Raw genomic sequence first — 22,500 nt, forward strand, 5'->3', positions numbered from 1 at the left:
GTCCGACTTTTGATTCTTTTAAGACGTAAAAAGACGACATTTTCCTTTGTTGTTATAACATTACCACTTCTTTCATATTCCTATTATTGCTGCTTTATTCTCATGAAATGACAGGTACCCTGGGTTACATCACAGCTTATTTTTAGGTCAGCTGGACTTTTCATGTTTCCTTTGGTTTTCATCCGTCAGGCTAAAGTTTGACAACGCGTCTGCACAATGTCAGCACAAGTCAGAGTTCAGGAGGCAAAGACAAGAGTGCAATTTCCTGCCGTGGAATCATCCGGAGGCAAAGTAGTCCGGGCAGCAAAAAAGGTCTTAAAGCAAAAAGGACACATGAAAAATAGTTTTGGAAAGAAATATAGAAAATTTGAGGTAAATGCATATTCATTTTGGAAATAAAACTATGATGTTAGAAAGCCTACAGTTCTTTTGTTGTTTAGGTTCTTTTGTTTCATTGTGTTTTGCAGAGCGGCCTTGAACGCACCACAGTTGGGAACGCCTGTGGGCTCCCAAAGGTTGGGATGACTGCTTTAGTTCTATTCGAGTCATGTAACCGTCGGCACTCAGTATTCAGACTAATTTCTACATTTTTATGACATCAAATGATATGAATATTATGCTGATAAAACAAGGTCAACAATGGCAAAGAAGGGATGTCAAAGGGTCAATCAAATGCTTGTGATTGGGTGTCTTCCTGCAGATGCGATACCGCCCCCAGCCACCCCCCACCCCAGGGACAAGTATCCACCATCTGCTGGTAAGGTAACACCAATGGGGGGGTTGGGAGGGTCCATCTGTAGGTAAGTGGACACTTAGCACTAAAGCTAGCTAAAATGACCTTTTCCATCCAGAGGGCATAGCAGCATATCATAGACCAGGGGTCGGCAACCTTTACTATGAAAAGAGCCATTTTACCCAATGCCCACTGAAGAAAAATAGCCTGGAGCCGCAAAACATATAGTATGTTTAAAACAACATTGGAGGGAATTTGGGGGTATCAAAGTAGTTCAGATAAGAAAAGACGAGTTGGAGTACTCTTGCTAGTTTTGGAGATAAACTTACATAAATGTATGTGTAAACTACTGTAAACGTAAAAACAAGTTCCCATGCCGCTGTTTTTAAATTATCTCAAATTTATTTTTTAGATTTGTAGGTAAGTATTACTTGTTTTTCTTCATGTACTGAACTGGATAGCAGTCAGAACTCACTCAGGATGCATTCATGGTCTCAGACAAAGTTGGATTTTTTAAAACTCATTACAAAAGACGTGCATTTTCCCCACTCGGGTGTTAAAAATATTCAAGCATCGCAAAGGGAGCCACAATAAAGAGTCTGAAGAGCCACATGCGGCTCTGGAGCCGCAGGTTGCTGACCCCTGTCATAGACTGTCCTGACTAGTCCGCTCAAATTGGTGGACTAAATTGGACTGAACGTAAAATTGGAAAACCAATTATCCATATTGTCCGCATTGTATTTTAGGATCAGAAGAAGATTCTGTATATTTGCATGTGAGACCAGCTCCAACTGAAGATCCGAGAAGAAGAACATCCCAATCCCGCTTCCCTCGTTTTGTGATGTTCATGTGCCGCTTCAACTTGGCTTGGCATGTTTAGCCTGGATTTTATGACATTTCCCATGCTGATAAGAATAGCAACCTTTTCTTTGTCTCTCTCATATTTGGAGTTTGTGATATTTGAGAGTGTGTGTGAATGCACCTTGTAGGAGCGGCCTATATGAATATACATATGGAGATCCATCTTCTCATAATCCAATTTAAAAGAAGAATTTATAGAAGCTTTTACTTCTATTTTAGGGGAGTTTCAGCTTTTGTTGATCTGATGAACAGCATATTTCACTTCAAGGCTTATTTGGGATAAATTGCTCACTAATGTTTTGCTGTCATTCCCGTTGCTTTTTGGATTTGGAAGCTCAACTTAGAACCTTATTAAGATGAAATAATATTGTTGCCCTTTTTCAACTGGTCATTAAAAAAAATAATCCAAAGAAATACATCCAGTATGTAATATAGTATTTACAAATGATTAGGAATATTACAATGAATATATAGAGCTTTGTAGCTGATAATGTCGTATTAATTCCAAATGTTATAATTTCTTTTCTCATATTATTCACCCAGTACCACTAACCGCTAACGTACCACCGGCAGCTTGTGTGCCACAGCTTGAGGAACACGTCCGGCGGGAGTTTGCCCCCAGGGAGCCTGCCGGCCGAGCTATATGGCACTGCTAGCAGCCGCTCGGTGTGGGTGTGTGGGGGGGTAGGGGGGGGTCTTGTGTTCCTCCCCGTCTTTGTCCGTCCCCTCCCTCTCTCCGTGTCTTCCGTCGACTGTCAGGACAAGCGCGGTGATCGAGGGAGGGGGCCGTGCCGTTCGGGACCGGGGTCCTTACGGGAGCGGCGTCGGGCGGAGAGGGACGCCGATGTCGAGCCGCCGTCCGATGGAGGAGGACACGATGGAAGCGTGGCTGGACGATCACCTCCACTTCACACGCTCCTACTTTGTGAGGAAGGCGTCAAGGTAGGAAGATGTTTGTCGCCATTGGCGTCATGTTTTCCGTGGAATTGGACGTTTTTAGGAACAGTCGTGGGAAGGCCGATCCTTCCCTTGGACTTCATGCACCCTGCTCTAATAATTAACTTTTACGACAGGAACTCTTTCAATTTGCTCTCTGGAAATCCACCTTGGCGATCATTTCATAGCCGGAAATATGTTTGTACCCGTCTTATGGTTACACATCTTTTTACATTTATTTGTGGGAAACTTTGCAAAGCTATATTTCAGATGTACAATATTTCCTAATCATAAAAATGCACGTCATGTTAATCCTTCAACTAATGTATATTTGAAATACCTAATTATAGTATACATAAATACATAACCTGTGGTACACCTCGCACACCATACTCTTGTCATCTTCTATGCTGCTCATTGTTGGGGGGGGGGGGATACAAGGAAATGAAATGCATGTTTTTGAAGCCTTGACTGGCATCATCATAATCATCATAAGATCATAAGTATTCATCCTTCTGTGCTTTTCATACAGAAACCAGCGGAGCCGGGATATTATTGCAAATGTTGCACAGATAAGGTCACAATTATGCCGTTATACCAAGTGTTTATTCATTTTTTCATGATTTTATTATTACCATAAATAGATATCATTTTCCAAGATAAGTTGTACTGCAAAGGTTGTTTTCAGAACATAACAGAATGAAGTAATACCCACAAGGAAGTCAGGACAATCAAGTCCGGATATTATGAGAAAAGAATTGTTCAGTTTCGAGAATAAAGGCGAGTCGTGAGAATTCGGAGTTTAGGAGAAGTTTTTTTGTTTCTTAGAATGAAGTGGGAACACCTGGAGATGGAATATCACAAGAAAGCTTTTTATTATTGAGAAAATCCTCATCTTATGACAAAAATGTTGTTGTCATATTCCAGTTCGTATTGTGACAAAAACAAAGTTGTAGTGTTTCAGGATAAAAGTATATTGTGATATAAGTATAATATAATATATATATAATAAGATAATATTGCATGAATGAAGTTGCCAGAAAGAAAAATCCTCATTTTAGGCGCCAAAAGTGCTAATATTTAACGTATACATCCTAGCATCGTGTGGAAGAAAGCTGACAATAAAGTTGTGGTAGTATGTAAAAACTTCACAAGATAAGGTTGTCGTTTCTTCGAATAAAGTTTTTTTTTACTTTTGAATATGATAAGCTGTTGTTTACTTTGGAAAAGAAAGCGATGCTACTACGAAAAAGTCATTTTCCCGCCCCTTCGTGTCTCGTGACAGGGAGATGGTGAACGCGTGGTTCGCCGAACACGTCCACGCCATCAAAGCGGTCGCCTCCAAAGACGGCCCCCCCACTTGGGACAACCTGGCCACGACGTCCTCGGCCACCAGCCAGCCCCCAGCTACGCCGCCTCGCAAAATCTCCGCCTCGGAGTTCGACCGCCCGCTCCCGCCCATCGTGGTTAAAGACTCCGAGGGCTCGGTGACGTTCCTGAGTGACACCGACCGCCCGAGTGCGCCCTCTCCGCGGGGGCGTGAGGTGGCAGTGGACGCCGAAGATGGGGGCGGTGGACGGGCGGCGGCGGATCCTTGCGCTCGCCTGCTGGGGCTGGTGAAGGACGTTGCCAGCCATCTGGACGTGACAGCACTCTGCCACAAGATCTTCCTGCACATCAACCAACTCATCGCCGCGGACCGCTACTCGCTCTTTCTGGTAAGGAGGGAGGATGGGGAGGGGGGAGGGGGGGCAGCCCCCTTTAAGGCGTCCAATCCCAGCCGTTGTTCCAAACACAAGTTTGATGAGTTTGACCGATCTGTCGGCACACGGAATATTGTGTTCTACAGCGATGCAAACATGGAAGCCACCCAGGGAAATATGACCTTTCTAGAGTTGCCATCTTTTTCCGCTCTTTAGTCGTCAGCAATGGAACGTCGGTAAGTTTCAGGAAAATATCAGTTCCCCACTAGAAAAGGCAGAACAGCAGCTTTTTGTCAAAAGATGCATTTCAAGCATGGCAGTCAGCTAGGTGTCGTGTTGGTTCGTATCAAGAAGTTTTGCTGGCGTTACGTTACCATCTGGTATTATTATACAAATCATATTACAAAAGTTACTTGTTTTTACTTTGAACGTTATTATGATTACTTTACTTGCTTGTTTTTTTCTAGGTGGGCGAAGACAGCTCCAACAGCAAGTTTTTAGTCAGCCGCCTGTTCGACGTGGCCGAGGGTTCCACGCTGGAACAATCTTCCAGCAGCTGTATCCGACTGGAGTGGAACAAAGGCATAGTGGGACACGTCGCAGCCACGGGACAACCGCTCAACATCAGGAACGCGTATCAGGTAAACATGTCAGCTTCTCACAGATGCCTTTTTCTTTTTCAACCCAAAGAGTAATCCTGCTGACTGAGTAATATTACTCCCAAGGTTAAGAGTATAAAATGACACGGAAATAATATAATAATAGTAGATGTTCATCTCAAACCCAGCAGTCCTGATTCTGAAGGCCCTGGACGGATGACACTAACATTTGAATGTGCTGGACAATGAAATCTGACCTACACATACTGTACTGCATACTGCATACTGTACTGCGTAGTGTACTGCAAACACTAGGGAATGACCATACATCGGAACCTGGGTTAGCGTCATTCATGTGTTGCACAAGGTCGGACATTAATCACATGAGAAATAATGTTAACTCAATTGATCCGTGAAAGAAAGCCTAATTACTAAAGGGGATTTTTCATTTGTTGAGTCCTATAGAGCAGCTACACACAATAACCCACAGAAACTTTCATCTTCCGGAATCTGCACTTATTCCAGCTGTGTTTCCGTGGATTAGTGCTTCCTGCCAAAGCGGTCTGTTTTCAATTGCCCGCCTCCAGGCACGCCCACTCCACTGTGATTGGTCAAGCCCAATTATAAATACTTCCAGACCACTTTCCAATATGGTGGGTATAGCTGTTGATCACTCGTTCATGTTCATGATCTGCTGGTTGGAGACCCCTGACTTACCATGTATGAACTCATAGAATGCTAACGTTGGCAGCGCTCAGGAGAAAGCGGACGTGTGGGCGCTGCCTCCGACCTCGCCTGCCCGAGGAGGAGCGCTCAATGTCGGACACACTTTGTCAGAGGCACCGCTGGTGCCTTGGAGCTCATAAGTGAGACGTGAGGCGTTGCAACGTTTGCCCCAACTTTTGAAAAGACCTTAAAAGACCTTTTAAGCGGCAACAATCATCAAAACAGGAAATGGCGTTTCTAAAAGTACTTCAGATGTCACGGCTCACAGTTGTTGCTCTCCAGCTGACCTCTGATTGCTCATTGTTATGTGGTTGCCGGGCAACCAGGAGATGATGATGATGGCCCACGAGCATGCTGTGCAATTAGCACGAGTGCTCTTATGTGTTCAAGTACTGCGCACGGACATAAGTACTTGGACAGTGTTGTAATCATTTTTCCTGTACACAGCTTCACTATGGCTTAAAGGGTCTAAGAGGTAAATACGCAATATGGCAACCTGCGCTGTGTCGCTCTCACCTGGATGTAACATGGCCCAATATTAATAATAATAATAATAATAATAATAATAATAATAATAATAATAATAATAATAATAATAATAATAATTGAAGGGAATTGGTGGGATTGATGCTGTCGGGTGTCATCCTGGTCTGGGGTGGGACGGGTTTGCCCGAGGGGGTCAGGGTAGGCTTTGGCTTCATGCTGGGGTTTGGCCCAGGGTGCCCCGATGTCCCGAGCTCTTTGCGAATCATGTATATATTGAATACAGGAAGTGAACAAATTATTGTCATACATGTTAAATTGTGGAATGTAATAAAATATAAGAATATACATCAAATATAATTAAAAGCAATATGAGAATAACTGTACTATTACAACAAAAAGTGTACTAAGAATAAAATCATACTTTCACTTCAATAGCAATTTCTTTTTTGAATGAAAGGAATATTTGTAATATTTGGACCTAAAGTGGGATATTTATACTATTTATGTATTTGGTCTTGTGGTTTTCTTGAACAGGACCCTCGATTTAACGCAGAGGTGGACATGATCACTGGTTACAAGACGCAAAGTATTCTTTGTCTGCCCATCAAGAACCACAAAGACCAGGTAAGACCCACACGCTCTCCCTCACTAGTTGTTATTGTTATTGTTGTTTTGTTATTGTTGTTATTGTTGTTATCGTTATTGTCATTCTCTCCCAGCCGCAATTCCAAAGACGTTGTTAGGTCTCGGCTTCGGCATTGTGACACGACCCCAGTATGCAGAGAGCAGGAGAGCCAAGTGCAGATAAAAAGTCTATTTTTAGTAGTAATGGCTGATATATATGATGTATAGTATATGATATTTAGTATATGATTTATAGTACATGATATATGCTGATGTACAGCAGCAGGACACCAGCGAAGACGGGTGCAGCAGCGTGGGAGCTCCAACAAGCAATGCAACCACAATGCAACACGGGTGCACGCACCTGAACTAAATGGAAGGGGAACACGAGGAACACAAATAGCAACAGGTGCGAGGGAAACGGGAAAAGCAAAGCAGGCAGACAAACCTCAGGGCAAACAGGAAATGTTAGCAAAATAAGAGCATAAAACAGGAACTGAGGCATAGAAGCGGAAACGAAGGAAAGTGTCACATCGGCTAGCTTGAGGATGGTGACACACGTCAATATTAAAGGGATCCATACAACACGTGTTCATCATGCGATGGTCCAAATCCGTAGACCTGCCCAGTCTTGTTGGCTTTTGAGCAAAGCCTGGATGACGGTGTTTAAGTCCCACATGAATTGTGGTACATTTCTTAGGAAAAATAAGCCAGTGTAAATAAGTCTCAGGACGTTCCAAATATCTAGGGAATGTGGGGGGGTAGAACTCCCACATTCCTTGAGAGCAGGCTACAGTGTATCTTAACATGGATCTACAAGGAGAACACGCCAACTCCACACAGAGATGCCCAATGGAGAGTCAAGGCCATTGTACTACCCAAGATGTACTTTTCATGTACAGTAAAAAGGCTTGTCTTGTTTCAACGATGACGTGTATTTCTGGTACTGTTATTAAAGCCGTGGACTCCATCGTGATGTCTAGCATAAGGAGGTCATGAAGACGTTAATAAAGACAATCTGATGAGATGTGAAATGAATTCCAGGTTGTTGGAGTGGCTCAAGCTATTAATAAGAAACACGGAGAAGACGGAGCCTTCAGCAAACAAGATGAAAAGGTCAGGAAAAATGTTCTTGGCAAATATGATGATCTCCAGAAACTAACAGTTTTTTTTCCAATGACTTATTTCATGACAATAACTCAAACTCAACTCAAAAATAATGTGTCCATGCCCCCCGTGTCCATCCCCCCCCGTGTCCATGCCCCCCTGTGTCCATCCCCCCCGTGTCTATGCCACCCGTGTCCATGCCCCCCTGTGTCCATCCCCCCTGTGTCCATGCCCCCCTGTGTCCATCCCCCCCGTGTCCATCCCCCCCGTGTCCATGCCCCCCGTGTCCATGCCCCCCATGTGCATCCCCCCGTGTCCATGCCCCCCTGTCCAACAGGACTTCTCTGCTTACCTGGCCTTTTCAGGCATTGTGCTACACAACGCACAACTCTACGAGACATCACAGCTGGAAAACAGACGCAATCAGGTGGGTGTTGGGGTTGGAGTTAGGGTTAGGGGTTAGGTTTAGGGTTGGAGTTAGGGTTGGGGTTGGAGTTAGGGTGTTAGCATTGGGGTTGGAGTTAGTGTTAGGGTTGGGGTTGGAGTTAGGGTTAGGGTTAGGGTTGGGGTTGGGGTTGGAGTTAGTGTTAGGGTTGGGGTTGGAGTTAGGGTTAGGGGTTAGGTTTAGGGTTGGAGTTAGGGTTGGGGTTGGAGTTAGGGTGTTAGCATTGGGGTTGGAGTTAGTGTTAGGGTTGGGGTTGGAGTTAGGGTTAGGGTTGGGGTTGGGGTTGGGGTTGGAGTTAGTGTTGGAGTTAGGGTTAGGGGTTAGGTTTAGGGTTGGAGTTAGGGTTGGGGTTGGAGTTAGGGTGTTAGCATTGGGGTTGGAGTTAGTGTTAGGGTTGGGGTTGGAGTTAGGGTTAGGGTTGGGGTTGGGGTTGGGGTTGGAGTTAGGGTTGGGGTTGGAGTTAGGGTTAGGGGTTAGGTTTAGGGTTGGAGTTAGGGTTGGGGTTGGAGTTAGGGTGTTAGCATTGGGGTTGGAGTTAGTGTTAGGGTTGGGGTTGGAGTTAGGGTTAGGGTTGGGGTTGGGGTTGGGGTTGGGGTTGGAGTTAGTGTTAGGGTTGGGGTTGGAGTTAGGGTTAGGGGTTAGGTTTAGGGTTGGAGTTAGGGTTGGGGTTGGAGTTAGGGTGTTAGCATTGGTTACTCCGCTCGGAGGCGTCACGCTTGGCTACAAACCGCCCAGTAAACGATGAAAACTGTGAATTTTCTGAGGATGAAGTTGTAGTACTGTAAGTAATCTGACCAGAAGTAAGTTTTGAGCATAATATTTGGATTGTGGCGAGAATAAAGCGATAGACTTTGTGTTCAGGTTCTGCTGGAGCTCGCCAGTCTTCTGTTTGAGGAGCAGCAGAGTGTGGAGGTTCTTCTCAGGAGGTTTGCTGGAACCATCTTGTCCTTCATGATGGCCCAGTCTTGTACAGTCTTCATCGCTGACGACGACTCCACTCAGGTTAGCGCGCCACAATGCTTGCACAACGCTTGAACAACACAATAGCTGACAGCTTCCCCTCGTTAGCCACATTTCACTGGAAGGAACATGAAGGACTTGGTGATGGAGGCAAGGAAAAAATCCATCTCAAACACTGAATGCTGCAAGAATGGGAATGATGCCCAGTCCGGGTGTTTTCTTCAAATCCGACCTTTATATCGTTGTTCATGTTACCAAGAAAAGAAATGCCACTTTTAATGTGAAGGCCCCGGGAAGTGACGCACGTGCACACGTACACACGTGCAACGTAGTTGGCTCTCACACAAACATTGTCAGGTTGGCGCTTGTGGGCTTTGCGATGCAGAGATCAGGACCAAAAGTGTGGATAAAAGGTAGTTTTGAATGAAGTAACGGCAGCAGCAGGATAACAGACAGCAAGGACCAAACTAGCCAAAGCAAAGACAAAGAAGCCACCTAAGAAGGAGAGCACACACCTGAACTAAATAGGGACTAGGAAATTAGGGACAGGTGTGTCAAGTGAGTCTGACAGAAAACGGAAGGGAACAAGACAGGAAGTAGTTCCAAAAATAAGGGCATGGAAACCGGAACAGAGGCAAAGAAGGAAACTAAAGGAGCTGTCACGAGGGGGTCACGCCCACATGGTGACAAATATATTTTTTTAAATGTGTCTTTCATGGCTCTCCTAGACAAAAAGGTTCCTGACCCGTGTGCTCAGAAAACAAACTCTCCAACCTCCAAAAAGTTGTGATGTTCCAAGGTGAAAACATTAATGCTACCAAATCAAATCTGCAGTGAGCAGTTCTAAAGGATAAGTGGCAATATTATGCCATAAAAGTCAGAACTTTGTGAGTGGAGATTTGTGATGTTACAAGAGAAAAAGTGCAATATCAGCAGGAATATTTGAGGAAAATAAATCTTAAGAACATAACGTCCTGTGTAACACAAAAAGTCTCCTGGGCCTACAAAGGTGAACGTTTCTCATGAAAGTATGAGGATAAATGATATATTTGACTATGTTTATGTCCCCGGAGGAACCACCAGCATTCCCAGTCACATCCTCCTCAGCCGTGTCCAAACATTTGCTGTTTAAAGTACTTTTTTATGACTCAAACATTTGTTTATCTTCCACATCCTCTTAAAAGTTGGGAAAATGATCTCCTTTGCGAGAGGTCACGAGTGCAAGTCCAAACCAAACGGGACCTTAAAAGGACGGCAGGAAGAAATAGGAAGACTTGGAATGTTCCAAAACTTTTAAGAGACTTTTTTTTTTTTTTTTTTGCAGAACTCCTTTTCCAGCGTCTTTCACATGGACTGTGAGGAGCTAGGTCAGGTTCCTAATGCTCCCAAAAGGTAAGATGGAACCCTGACGGTGCAATGTCACCAACTGGCAAAAGTGGAAACCAACAGTCATAAATCCCAGCGTACCCGTCTTTTATTCCATCATGTTGGAATGTGATGACATCATTCTGCAATATATGAAGTATTTAATAAAGCAATTGGGCGTATTGTAACGTTAGGGTGAAGTATCTGAACAGCCATCATCCAGGAATATGAAAGAGGGAATGCAAGACGCAGGATGGGAGCCGCACACAAAATCCTTTTTGCGCACGTTTTCCACCTTGGAAATTCAGGCGGCACTCGGCATCCCAGCGTCCCTTGTTTGCTCACAATGCTTTTTTTCATCGGAGTTGAACAGTTGCCACGGCGAACAGAAGCTGTGGTTGTTGATGAAAAATGTTACAGTCCTAACGTTTAAAGGGGAACTGGACTTTTGGGGAATTTTTCCTATCATTCCCAATCCTTGTGGGAATCACAAATGCATATTTCTTTTCCTTTTCTGTGCAGTTGACTGCGAAAAAATGAGTTAATATGAGCTAGCTAACAACGAAGGTCATGTGAGGTAAAAAAACCATTGTTCCATTTCCATAAGTGACTTTTATGTTAACCAAGCTACTGCAATATTATTATTGTAGCAGCTACACCAAAAACTATATTTATCTTAGATTTATCTTAGATTTATCTTGTATCTGGCTAGCCACAAGTCTCAGCTCCCTGACAGACGCTAGAGTGGATACCTCGCTCTCAATTTCGCTACGAAGACTCCACAAGATTCTTGTTTGCTGCCAGCATTTTCAACCTGAGGATCGGAGCACACATTGTACGCCTTGTCGCTGTATCCATGCTGTTGTTGTTGTTGACGGAACTAGCATAAGAATGCGTAGCAGTGCGCCTAGGAAAGACATTTCGGTCGCGTTTTCAGTCATCAAAATACGGCAAGATACTGTAAGTATCACATTATATTATTATTATATACGTATATATATGGATATCAAATTATGCTTTTTTTGACTTTCTTGGTGATGGCCATTGCTAACGAGCTCCTATCAACGTTTTCCTGCGTTATAATGCACAGAAAAGGCAAATAAATGCGATGGTGTTTCCCCAAGGATTGGGAACGACAGGCCAGATTCCCAAAATGTTCCCTTTAATGTTGAAAAGTTGCATCCTGTGTTTGTAACACGACGTGCTTTGCTGTGTTAGCGATAGCGTGAGCCAGAGGAACTACATGTACGCTCAGTATGTCAAAGACACCATGCGGCCCCTCAACATCGCCGATGTTGGCCAAGATCAACGCTTCCCCTTGACGGTACGCCCGTTTCTTTTCCATCCATGGTTTTTGTTGCCAAAAGTGGTAGATGTTGTTGTTGTCGTTTCTTTAAGCGTGAACCTCAACCAGGCAGACCAACCAAAAGTTTGCTCTGCACTCCCATCAAAAACGGCAAAAAGGACAAAGTCATCGGTAGGAGACGACAAAATCAGCACTGGAGTAGTTGAAGAAATGGAAGAAACGTACGATGGTTTGCAGGCGTCTGCCAGCTGGTCAACAAGGCAGATGATGCGTCGGGGAGCATCAGGACCTTCAACAGGAACGATGAGCAGTTCTTGGAGGCCTTCGCCGTCTTTTGTGGTCTCGCCATCCAGAACACGCAAATGTACGAGACGGTGGAGAGGGCCATGGCTCAGCAGCAGGTCACCTTGGAGGTCTGAGGCCCTTTCTTCTCGTACTCTCATGCAAGCTGACTCTTCTCACCTTCGTACCACATTTTCTTCACTTGGGCTTATGGAGCATGAGTAGTTAGACTTCCGTCCTGATATTCTTTCCATAAAGCTACCAAAATTGCTGGAATTACTGGGAATACTGGCCATCAACGTATTTTTCGTTACTTTCGACATATTTTTTTCAGGTTCTTTCATATCACGCTTCTGCTGCTTTGGAGGAGTCCCAGGAACTCCAGGTAATGACTTTCATTCTTGCAATATACCATATCCATTCTCTGGTTTTGTTATCGCTTATATTATATGTATGTATTACGTATTATATGTATTATATTACGTATGACAATTTAGTTCAAAGTTAAGTTTGCATTTGACTTTTATATTTTTGCTCAACTTTGACGGATAACTTGCTTTGAAATCCAAAGGGAATAAGAATGTCAAGGTGACGTTGATACCTTTTAGGTAGCAAAAAATGCTTGCATTATCATATTTTTTATCAGATGATATTCAAGTTTAGAAGAAATGAATTCGTTTTGGTCAAAACGAAGGAGGAGATTTAGCAGGAAAAAGGTGACCCACGTTTTTGGGCCGCATAAACTGTTGTGACCTGTGACCCCGACTCACGCCGTATGATCCATCCGATCGCTGCACATAACCCTGCAGCAAAAAGACCCAAGCAGCGCTGCGTAAAACCACAAATGCCACAAATGTGCCGCCACAGACCAGTTGGGCAAATTCCCATGCAAATTCCTGTAGCTAAGGTTCAGCTAATACCTCATACCCTTCTCTCCGGCACTCCGGAATAACCCTTCCCAGGGAGACTGAGAAGCGTGGTCTCCCGTTCAACCCAGTCTGCCAATCCTGACTTCCACATTGTTGAAGAGATGTCCCTCAACAACCAAGAGTTTTTTGACTACCCTCAGCCAGCGTGATGGTCCTGTCAGCATTTGTGTCGTCACACTCTGCTTCCTCTATGGACGGTATGTCACTGGGATCACTGGGATCACCGGGATCACTGGGAGTAGGGCCTCCAAATATTCCTTCTCAACTGCCGACTTTGTCCCGAGTGGAGGCCAGCAGGCCACCGTACCCACTGTAGCAACGTGCTTCCACTTTCTGAGGCGTCCAACAGTTTTTCAGGGCTGACGACAAATCTTCAGCTTTTTAAATGTGAATTGAATTGAAATCATACTCGATAAAAAAACGTTATTCTTCATTTAACTTGATGTATTCTTCATCCATGAAAAATGTTCTCCATTGCTTCATAGTCTGCATGTGTTTCTGAAGGCAGCCGCCATCCCGTCGGCGCAGTCGTTGCGTCTGTTGGACTTCAGCTTCAGTGACTTTGAATTGACGGACGCTGAAACAGCTTTGGGGACGCTTCGCATGTTCACGGACCTCAACCTGGTCCAGACCTTCCAGATGAAGCACATGGTAGGTCGGCGCTTCCTCACAACGCTGACAACAAGAACATTGGCAGCTTGCGTTCTTCTAGAGTTTGTGCCGGTGGATCCTGAGTGTGAAGAAGAACTACAGGAAGAACATCGCCTACCACAACTGGAGGCACGCTTTCAACACGGCACAGTGCATGTTCGCGCTCTTCAGATCAGGCCGCCTGCAGGTTGGAAACCAACAACTTATTTGTGCTTATGATTGTATCGCAAATATTATATCACAGTACAACAAACTAATAGTTTGGCACGATAGATGAAGTGGTTTTCATGTCATGTTGACAAATCATCCAAAGTACTGCAGCATATCATGCACTGTCCTGACTATTCCCAAGGCATTCCCAAGTCATTCCCAAGTCAAAAACACTTTTTTGTACTGTTTTTGTCTCTTGTCGTGACTTTATTGTCCTAAAATGATAAGTTTCAGGGTTGTTTTGTTTTTTGTAGCTAGCTAGCTAAAATGACTGCTGTTGTGACAGAACAATCTGAGGGATTTGGAGGTTTTGGCTCTGATGATCGCCACCTTGTGCCACGACTTGGACCACAGAGGAGTGAACAACGCATACATCCAGAGGTAAAGAATACTACTATAATGTGTACGTACATTTCAAGCCGTGTGTAGTACACGTTGACTAAGAATCCTAACAACGAAGGAGCGACCATCCGCTGGCTCATCTCTACTGCCACTCCACCATGGAACATCACCACTTTGACCAGTGCCTCATGATCCTCAACAGCCCAGTGAGTACGCTGACATAGTCGTCCCTCGTTTATCGCAGTTCATTGGTTCCAGACCCAACCGTGATGAGCGAATTTGTGGTAAGTAGGATTCTAGGCTAACTAGTTAGCCTCCAATGTATTTATTCTGAACTTAAGAAAGAAGCCAAAATGTTGTCAAAAAGGCAGAAAATCTGTCAAATATGTCGTCTTTGCCGTCAAACTTGGACAAAAACCTCCTAAAGTCTACGGAATAAAAGCAATACAGCCATGATGAGTAGAATGTATTGGAAAAACTTTCTCCTACAACACATTTTTGGGCACAAGTTAACTGGGTAAATTTACAAACCCCAACATAAAACTTGTTTTACATTCAATCTTGACCTGTAAACTTCTTACTTTATGATTTTACAGTACTGTCACAGCTTTCCATATTCCAAGACTTTCTGTCATAATCTTGTGCTAAAATGCTGTGATGATGTTTCTCTCATGAACGTATGCCGTAGTTCTCATGACTTTGGTGTTTTTGGTGGGTACCAGGATGACCTGCAACCATTGTGTTGTTTCAGGGTAACCAGATCCTGAGTAGTCTCTCTCTGGAAGAGTACAAAAGTACTCTAAAGATGATCGAGATGGCCATACTCTCTACTGACCTGGCCCTCTACGTCAAGTATGCGACATGTACACACAGCGATAATACACACCATACACCTCTTGTATTAGATTGTGTAAAATCCTATTTTTTTAATTCCGTATCCATGACACTTGTACTTGCGTATTAGCATTGTGCTAATTTGCTATCAGGAGGCGTGAAGAGTTCTTTGAGTTGACTAAAAACAAGCAGTTTGTGTGGGAGGATGAACATCACAGAGACTTACTGAGGTAAGAAGGAATCACGTGGCAAAATATGATGTCACCTTATAAACGTTGTAAGTCGTCACCACATTCAGGTCAATGCTGATGACTGCCTGCGACATATCGGCCATCACCAAGCCGTGGCCCGTGCAGAAAAAGGTAACATCTCAGTCGCTACAGTCGCTTCAGTGAAGGGAAGAGTAGATTTCCTTCCTAGAAACTTTGTGTTAGATGATAACTCTCAATGCTACTGCATCAACTACGTCCAAATACTTCACTGCTGTGATTTTCCTCCCACGCAGATTGCGGAGCTGGTGGCGACCGAGTTCTTTGAACAAGGTGATAAAGAAAGACGAGAGCTGAATATTGAGCCCAGCGTGAGTGCTTTCTTCAGGAAGACAAAACTGCAATATTTCTGTGAAGTTTTGACCGCAGTACTGTAAAGTAACAACATTGTTAGAACTTTATTGACTAAAAATGACCACATTTCCCTTCTAATGACTTTTTTTTCTTACCGCTTTGTCTCACAATGACATTTTTATTCAATGTTTTTCTCCCCAATTCCCACCAAATTCTTGAGCAATTAATATGAATTACAGCCTTTTGTCCCATTTTGTGATATGATAGATATTTCAGTAATTTCATATCATGTATTTATTCTCTTTCAACAACGATGGTCTAGAGTGGGCTTTCATCCAGGATGTCCGTCCATATGGCTTCCTTCCTCTTTCCATCCATCCTGCTGCTAAAACATGCCTTGTGTCATATACTGGATTCTTCACCTTTTTCATGGATGCCCGACTATGGTCTTATAGTCTTCAAAATGTTTCGTACTTTGTCAATGTTCACTTCAAAAACACTTTTTGGTCAAATGTAGCTTTTTGTTCATATATTACACGCGTTTTCATGATTCTCTAGGAATGACATGTTTTGAATCATAAATATTACAACTTTCCCTTCATCATCTTGCTGATCCTAACCCATTTCTACTATTTTTCTCATCAACGTTACATTTCAGGACCTCATGAATCGGGAGAAACGAGACAAGATTCCCAGCATGCAAGTTTCCTTCATTGACGCCATCTGCACTCCGTTATATCAGGTCATTTTTTTCCATCAATCCTAATTGGGTTATGTTTATATTATTATTCTTATTATTATTATAATACGCATGCCAGGCCTTCAGTTGCAACTTGTATGTAAACCTACCGACTGCGTATTTCTCCTAAATATCCATATCAAAATATCAATGTTCATAAAGTGAATATTTGTAGAATTATGGCATCGGAAAACACTTTATGATCCTTTTTAACAAGCCCATATCGTCATTTACCCAATATCATAGACAAAATTAGACAAAACAAAATGACCCCAAGAGCTCACCGATGATTCATTCAAGGTCACAAAAGACCACACAACAACACCCAAAGAACTGCAGGCCTCACTTGCGTCAGTTAAGGTGAGCGTTCATGACTCCACCATCAGAAAGACCCTGCAGGCCAGACTTCCAAGACATCAAAAATGATGTTAAGGCTTGTCTGGATTTTGTTGATCTTTTTGGAAAGTGTGTGTCCCGTTGCGTCTGGCGTAAAAGTAACACAACATTTCATAAAAACATCATCATAGCGACAGTAAACTTTGGTGTTTAGTTGCGTTGGCATCGACTCACATTTAAGCTGGTTTGATGATCTGACACATTGAAACATGCCAAAAATCAGTAAGGGAGCAAACGCAGCACAGGACATAATACAAGTACGTATGATTCGTGGTGATATATTTTTGACAGGAAGTGGGAAAAAATGCTAATTGAGGTGGGCGATAAGCGAGGTCCACTAATTAACTTGTGTATACGTACTTTGTTCTTGTAAAGTATGACCTTTTTTTGACTTGAAAAACGTATCGTTTCAGACGTTGGCCACAATGTCAGAGTACTGTTCTCCTTTGCTGGAGGGTTGCCAGACCAACCGTCAGCACTGGAAGCGTTTGGCCCAAGAGTGTGACGAAGACGACCAAAAGAGCCTGGTTTGACCTTTGGTTTGACCTTCAACAACATGCAGCTTTTCCAGGTTCTTCCTGCTTTTTGGTGGTTGAACTATTTTGTAAAGGTGGCCAGCAAAGCAAAAAAATAAAAGTCCTAAGTTGATTCCGGCCAGCTGGTGGTGAAGAAGGAAGGGAGCCACCACCTCGGGGTGGGACTCACAAAGTAACGCAAGGCAGTGGTGATATTTTCATAATCATTCGTTCATAACATTGACTATTTTTCCTTGGAAACTCGACAATATGTACCGTATTTCCCTCACCATAAGGCACACTTCTCAAAAGTCGATGTTGCAGCTTATAATCCGGTGTTCCCTGTGTGTGCAGAGTTCCCAAATCAAATGTATTGGGAGCTTGTCATCATTCCGGGACGATAAACGATAAATAAAATTGGTGTAAACGAAGTGAAGTGAAGATGCGAGCAGAGTGAGAGCGATGGATGAAAGGCGGCGGCAGGCGAGTTAGGCCACCGTATAGGAATGGATGGTGGACGCTTGATGATTGATGCATCTGCATCGCAGGCTGACGCCGACGATGATGAGGGGCAACCCGCCATGTTTGATGGTGAAATTTCCCAGCTGTTCAATTCAGATACAGAAGATGAGGATTCTGATGGATTTTTGTGAGAAGACTAATAAAAAATAGGGTGAGTGTTTGGTTAAATAGTAAAATAAAGGAGATTGCTTGGGGTACTGCTTGGGGGTTTGTACGTACATCCAGTAATTCTATCCAGTAATTCACCACAGATCTATCAAAGTTCAGGCTGTTTCCACCACAATGGTTCAGGTAGTAAGAAGAACCACTTTTTGAGGTTTTTGGACTTTCGGCTCCTTTTGTACGGGCTAAGTACAAAAATAGACAACGTAATTGGGACTGCGTGTTATAATCCGTTGTGCCTTATGGTGCGGAAAATACGGTACTTAAAATTGTACACGTCTATGACAGAATTTTCCTGTCTAGTTAAATTTTCTGTGTAAAACCTTATGACTTATTCCATGTTTTTATGCTGTCACAATACGGCTTTATTCTCAGAATATTTTTCATAAACTTACAACCTTTGTCTAGTAAATGTACAGATTTGGGGGGATTGTTTTTAAATATTACAACCAATTTTGTAAAAAAAAAAGTTTTTGTCATCATATTGTGACTTTTTTCATTAATATCTTTTTGTCATGTTGACATTTTCTCCAAATGTTTTCTTTCATTTACATTAAGAGTATTTTCCACATATTTTTACAATAATTTAAAGGCTACAAGCAGTCGTACAGGCTCCCAAATTCCAAATTGTGTTTGGGTTTCAGGTTTTCATATGATATATTCTAACGTTTTGTAATGTAGCTGTAATATGGCTTACTTGGTACAAATGTTACTTCATGTCATCAGTCAGAAAGTGAACTATAAAACAGAACTATGTTGAGTACACAAGCTGTTTATTTCTTTCTTTTTGTTGTTGCACTAAGTGGCTTTGAAGTCATAGCCAAACAAGTCAGTTGTGTTTTTTTTAAAGTTATGGTTAAATACCGCAGTACATCAAACACTACATTTGTTTCACTCACTGTCTTAGATATTGGATTATATTGGATTATCTTATACAACATGGAAGGATTTTGCCGACATTCTATTTTTCATACTAAAAAAACGGGAAAAAGTTATAAGGGCAATATCTTGAAACTAGTAAAAAAAAACAAAAAAAAAAACACAGAAAACGATGATTTTATTAAAATACCCAGGTGTTAACTTTATAACGTGTCTTTGCAGTCAATGACAAAAAATTCAAACATGTTGATATTGCCCCCCCCCCTGCTGTTCTATGAAATAAAATCTGTTTCACCATCTTTTTCATTTTGAAAAATACAAACATACACGTCTGTCAGGAATTTTTAATGTCCGGTAAGGAGCATATGGATATAGAGTCATGGATGGTACCCGAGTCCATCGATGAATGTGAATATGAATATGAATGACATACGAATGAATGTGTGTATTTAGAAAGAGTCTGCCTTCTTGTAAGCCACCATGCTGGTCACTTTGTGAATAGAAGTGGTGAACGAGCGCAGACGCACCTCCTCCGATTGGCTGATGATGTGCGGGCTGGACTCCTCCCACTTTTCCGGAATCTCGAGGTCTTTGTCGGTATAGACCAGGAGGTTGAAGCCACCTGGGGGGTTGACAGAAGTGTTCATTGCACGGTGGGCTCCATAAATGTGTGGGTTGTTTATGCCCCCCCCCCACCCGCGATGTTAGGGGGCTACTCACACGGCGTCTCCAGCAGTGGCAGGAACGTTACGGTGGCTGTTATCTGTCTGAGCACTGAGCGGATGTCGTTCTGGATGGCCTTGATGGACTTCTCTTGGGGGGCACTGGGAAATGATACAAAATGATACAGGGCAGCATATATCATTCATATATATATATATATATATATATATATATATATATATATATATATATACACACGTATATATCTCACCATTGAAAATGATAAAATTATGAAATAATAATAATAATACTAACACTAATGAATGCCACGGCAGTCCAGGCACAGTAAGGGGGAACTACCACTATACCTGCAGAACCGAGTATCCAACATCCAAAGGGAATCAAACATCACCACGGTTACACTACGTCTGCATGGTGGCGTTGCGCTTTGAGGCACCTTGGACTTGAACATTTTGGTGTGTGGCGCTTTGCTACCAACGTGACACGGCAACTGGATTGGCCCAATCTCGTGATGGAAGCCGGTATTATCTGGTCTTCAAAAATGCAGCGACTCGGCAGCCCATTCTGATCCCGAAGATGGGATCGGGACATCCCTAATAATTATTTGAGTAATCAAGTATTTTTTCATTTCATCGAGTAATCGAAACAAACATTTTTGCTCTGTTTTTTTACAGAGATGTATTCCCAATGGAAATACTCACTGAGAAATGCGAGTATTTCTCAGTGAGTATTTCCACTGTGGCAATAAACCCTGTATGAAGTCACGTTACCGTCGTAATAAACTGCCATGGAGCCACATTAACCTGCGATATTTACTCTTCCCTCTCGCTGAAATAAACCCTGTACGAAGTCACGGTGCCATCGTGATAAACTGCCATGCATTCAACAGAAGTCATAACTAAGAGAAAGTTCTCCCTCCACACATTAAAGTACATTAACTTTTATCTCAGTGATTTGCGCTACGTTAAGTTGACCTTGTCGGACACCTTCCACTTCCACATAACGTGCAGTCTTCTTTACATTTTCTTTTCCAACACCTTTAAACCTCCGCTTCCTTCTTTGTCGTTCGTGTGGTTGACATAAGCGTTTCCTCAAGCCAGAAAAAAAATATTTTATTAATTTTGTAACTTGAATTATGCGTGGAATCTTTGCCACCCTAATCATAATCTAACAATCAAACCTGGGTTTTGGAATGCTCCGATTTTGATGGCACTCACCTGCACTCTTTCACCGACTTGTCACACTCGATGTCAAACTGCCACCTCTCCAGCACCTCGTTGGTTTCCAGGCACGTGATCACCAACACCAGCTTTTGCACCGTGCAGTCGAGTAGCCATGCTGCAACGATAACATCGGCGGCATGCAAGCTGATGTTGACTAAAGCAATGCCATCGACATAAGTAAAAAAGGACAGCGATACAAACTCCTGACAACCAAAATTGGAAAATACCCTGAAAAAAAATGATAGGTGGTAAAAAAAAGTGCATGTTGTGAAAACAGCAGTACCACAAGTTAGGGTTCATAAAAAAACAAACAAACCCCCCCACAACCTAACTATCACCTGTTATATACTTTACTGCTGGGTTACTAGTTCATGATGTTATCTGTTAGGCCAGTTGACAGGGAACATCCATAGACTTTAGCATTAGCAGTGCAACACCGGGAGATAAAAAAAAAACTAAATGTCATTTTCTGCATGTCTTTTGATACAGAATCTGTGACACACCCGCTCCATGTGGCAATATCAATCTTTGAATGAAGACCAACCTTTGAGCTGAGACACCACGCTGTGGAGATAATCCTTCAACTTGGGGTCGTCTGTGACTTGGAGGTTCATATCATACTGGCTGACTCTGGTGAATGACTCTGGAGGGTAGATGCCACGCTGGTACAAGATACTGTTGATGCCGAAAGCTGTGGAAGAAATATTCCATGTTCATATGGTACATAGAATATGGCTGAAACATACCAAAAGGATCACGTATATGTTTTATATCCTTCTTAGAAATACATGTTACAAGTTGTTGATTAAAACCTGTCATACTTTACTATTAAAATATCTATTACAAATTGTATTGAATGCATTTATTTCATTGATCAAATTACTTATTTTATGACACCATCATGAAATTATTTTTATCCGTCAAAAAGCATGTGCTACAGAATAGAGAAATAACTACATTATGAATGCATTAAAAAGAAACGTGCACTTTATGTATATAAATTATGTAGTGTACGTACTCTAGAGAAGTAGAAGATGAATTTCACAGCATGATGTGTTGCTGTCCTATCTAATATTCTAATATTAATCTAATATTAGCTCAAATATAGCACAGTGCCCAGGCTTGTGGCATTATGCTAACTTAGTTTCATGTCTTCACGATACGACACACATTCACGATAAATACTTACAAAAGAAGTCAGCCACAACCTCTGCACTTCCTTTAAGAGTAATTCCTTTCAACGTACTCGTCATTGTTTGATTATCGAGTATTACCTAACTAACACCAAAAGTTGTGTTACGTTTCGACTCTTCTTTAGCTTGTCTGGAGACCAGACGAGTACCCGCCGTTCAGTTCGAAAATGGCTGGAGCGCATGCGCATGAGTGCAATGCGTGGCCATTGGTGTTTTGCTTTGGTTTAATGGCGGGTTGCAAATATGACTTCATCGGTGTATACCGCCCTCTACTGTACCGGAGTATTAAACCTGGCTTATGCGACCTATTTTACATAAATTTAAATTAAAAAACACTATTATATAATGACGTGTCCGTAAGAAACCTTATAGTAGCCCTCGGTGTGCGTCTCTAACTCCTTCACCTCTCCTACGGTTCCCAAAATAGTCAATATTATTGCTTTTCTTCTCAATAGGAATGTTGATTTACGGACACACGACCGTCATCTGGTGTCTTGGAAGCATAACGTTGCCACCGGAGGAGTG

The 22,500-nt window shown here is 42.6% G+C and overlaps 2 protein-coding genes across 3 annotated transcripts; one reads left to right on the top strand and one right to left on the bottom strand.

The window, feature by feature from the left end:
• Positions 1–2,287: 2,287 nt before the first annotated feature.
• On the top strand, positions 2,288–21,473 carry pde5ab (phosphodiesterase 5A, cGMP-specific, b). Of its 2 annotated transcripts, XM_078788444.1 has the most exons (23): positions 2,288–2,536; positions 3,816–4,248; positions 4,701–4,874; positions 6,579–6,668; positions 7,713–7,784; positions 8,113–8,202; positions 9,082–9,222; positions 10,505–10,572; positions 11,764–11,869; positions 11,944–12,022; positions 12,089–12,264; positions 12,468–12,518; positions 13,567–13,713; positions 13,775–13,900; positions 14,210–14,304; positions 14,384–14,471; positions 15,017–15,117; positions 15,252–15,329; positions 15,398–15,461; positions 15,605–15,679; positions 16,321–16,404; positions 17,211–17,368; positions 21,272–21,473. In XM_078788444.1, the coding sequence occupies exons 1-22, from the start codon at positions 2,439–2,441 to the stop codon at positions 17,328–17,330; spliced, it is 2,556 nt and encodes an 851-aa protein (XP_078644570.1). In that variant the 5' UTR covers positions 2,288–2,438; the 3' UTR covers positions 17,331–17,368; positions 21,272–21,473. The 2 variants fall into 2 exon arrangements, with proteins under 2 accessions (XP_078644570.1, XP_057934167.2); XM_058078184.2 differs by lacking the exons at positions 11,944–12,022; positions 12,089–12,264; positions 12,468–12,518; positions 21,272–21,473 and having other exon boundaries at positions 17,211–19,219.
• On the bottom strand, positions 19,057–22,173 carry mad2l1 (MAD2 mitotic arrest deficient-like 1 (yeast)). The gene is made up of 5 exons (XM_058078263.2): positions 21,972–22,173; positions 21,327–21,473; positions 20,777–20,897; positions 19,596–19,699; positions 19,057–19,497 (listed from the first exon to the last, which is right to left on the bottom strand). Exons 1-5 carry the CDS (start codon positions 22,033–22,035, stop codon positions 19,325–19,327), a joined length of 609 nt encoding a protein of 202 aa, XP_057934246.1. The 5' UTR covers positions 22,036–22,173; the 3' UTR covers positions 19,057–19,324.
• Between the last annotated feature and the right edge of the window lie 327 nt (positions 22,174–22,500).

Source organism: Doryrhamphus excisus, linkage group LG2, assembly GCF_037039965.1.
Source record: "Doryrhamphus excisus strain RoL-2023G ecotype Guam linkage group LG2, RoL_Dexc_Guam_v1.1, whole genome shotgun sequence".
Classification (NCBI taxonomy): domain Eukaryota; kingdom Metazoa; phylum Chordata; class Actinopteri; order Syngnathiformes; family Syngnathidae; genus Doryrhamphus; species Doryrhamphus excisus.

Excerpts from the sequence above, each read along its gene's own strand:
- pde5ab (XM_078788444.1), top strand. The coding sequence starts at position 2,439 with ATGTCGAGCCGCCGTCCGATGGAGGAGGACACGATGGAAGCGTGGCTG. Across the intron at positions 7,785-8,112 it reads TCAGCAAACAAGATGAAAAG|GACTTCTCTGCTTACCTGGC; the intron begins GTCAGGAAAAAT and ends CCTGTCCAACAG. Across the intron at positions 14,305-14,383 it reads AACAACGCATACATCCAGAG|GAGCGACCATCCGCTGGCTC; the intron begins GTAAAGAATACT and ends CTAACAACGAAG.
- mad2l1 (XM_058078263.2), bottom strand. The coding sequence starts at position 22,035 with ATGACGAGTACGTTGAAAGGAATTACTCTTAAAGGAAGTGCAGAGGTT. Across the intron at positions 19,700-20,776 it reads AAGTCGGTGAAAGAGTGCAG|TGCCCCCCAAGAGAAGTCCA; the intron begins GTGAGTGCCATC and ends ATCATTTCCCAG. Across the intron at positions 19,498-19,595 it reads GCCACTGCTGGAGACGCCGT|GTGGCTTCAACCTCCTGGTC; the intron begins GTGAGTAGCCCC and ends TCAACCCCCCAG.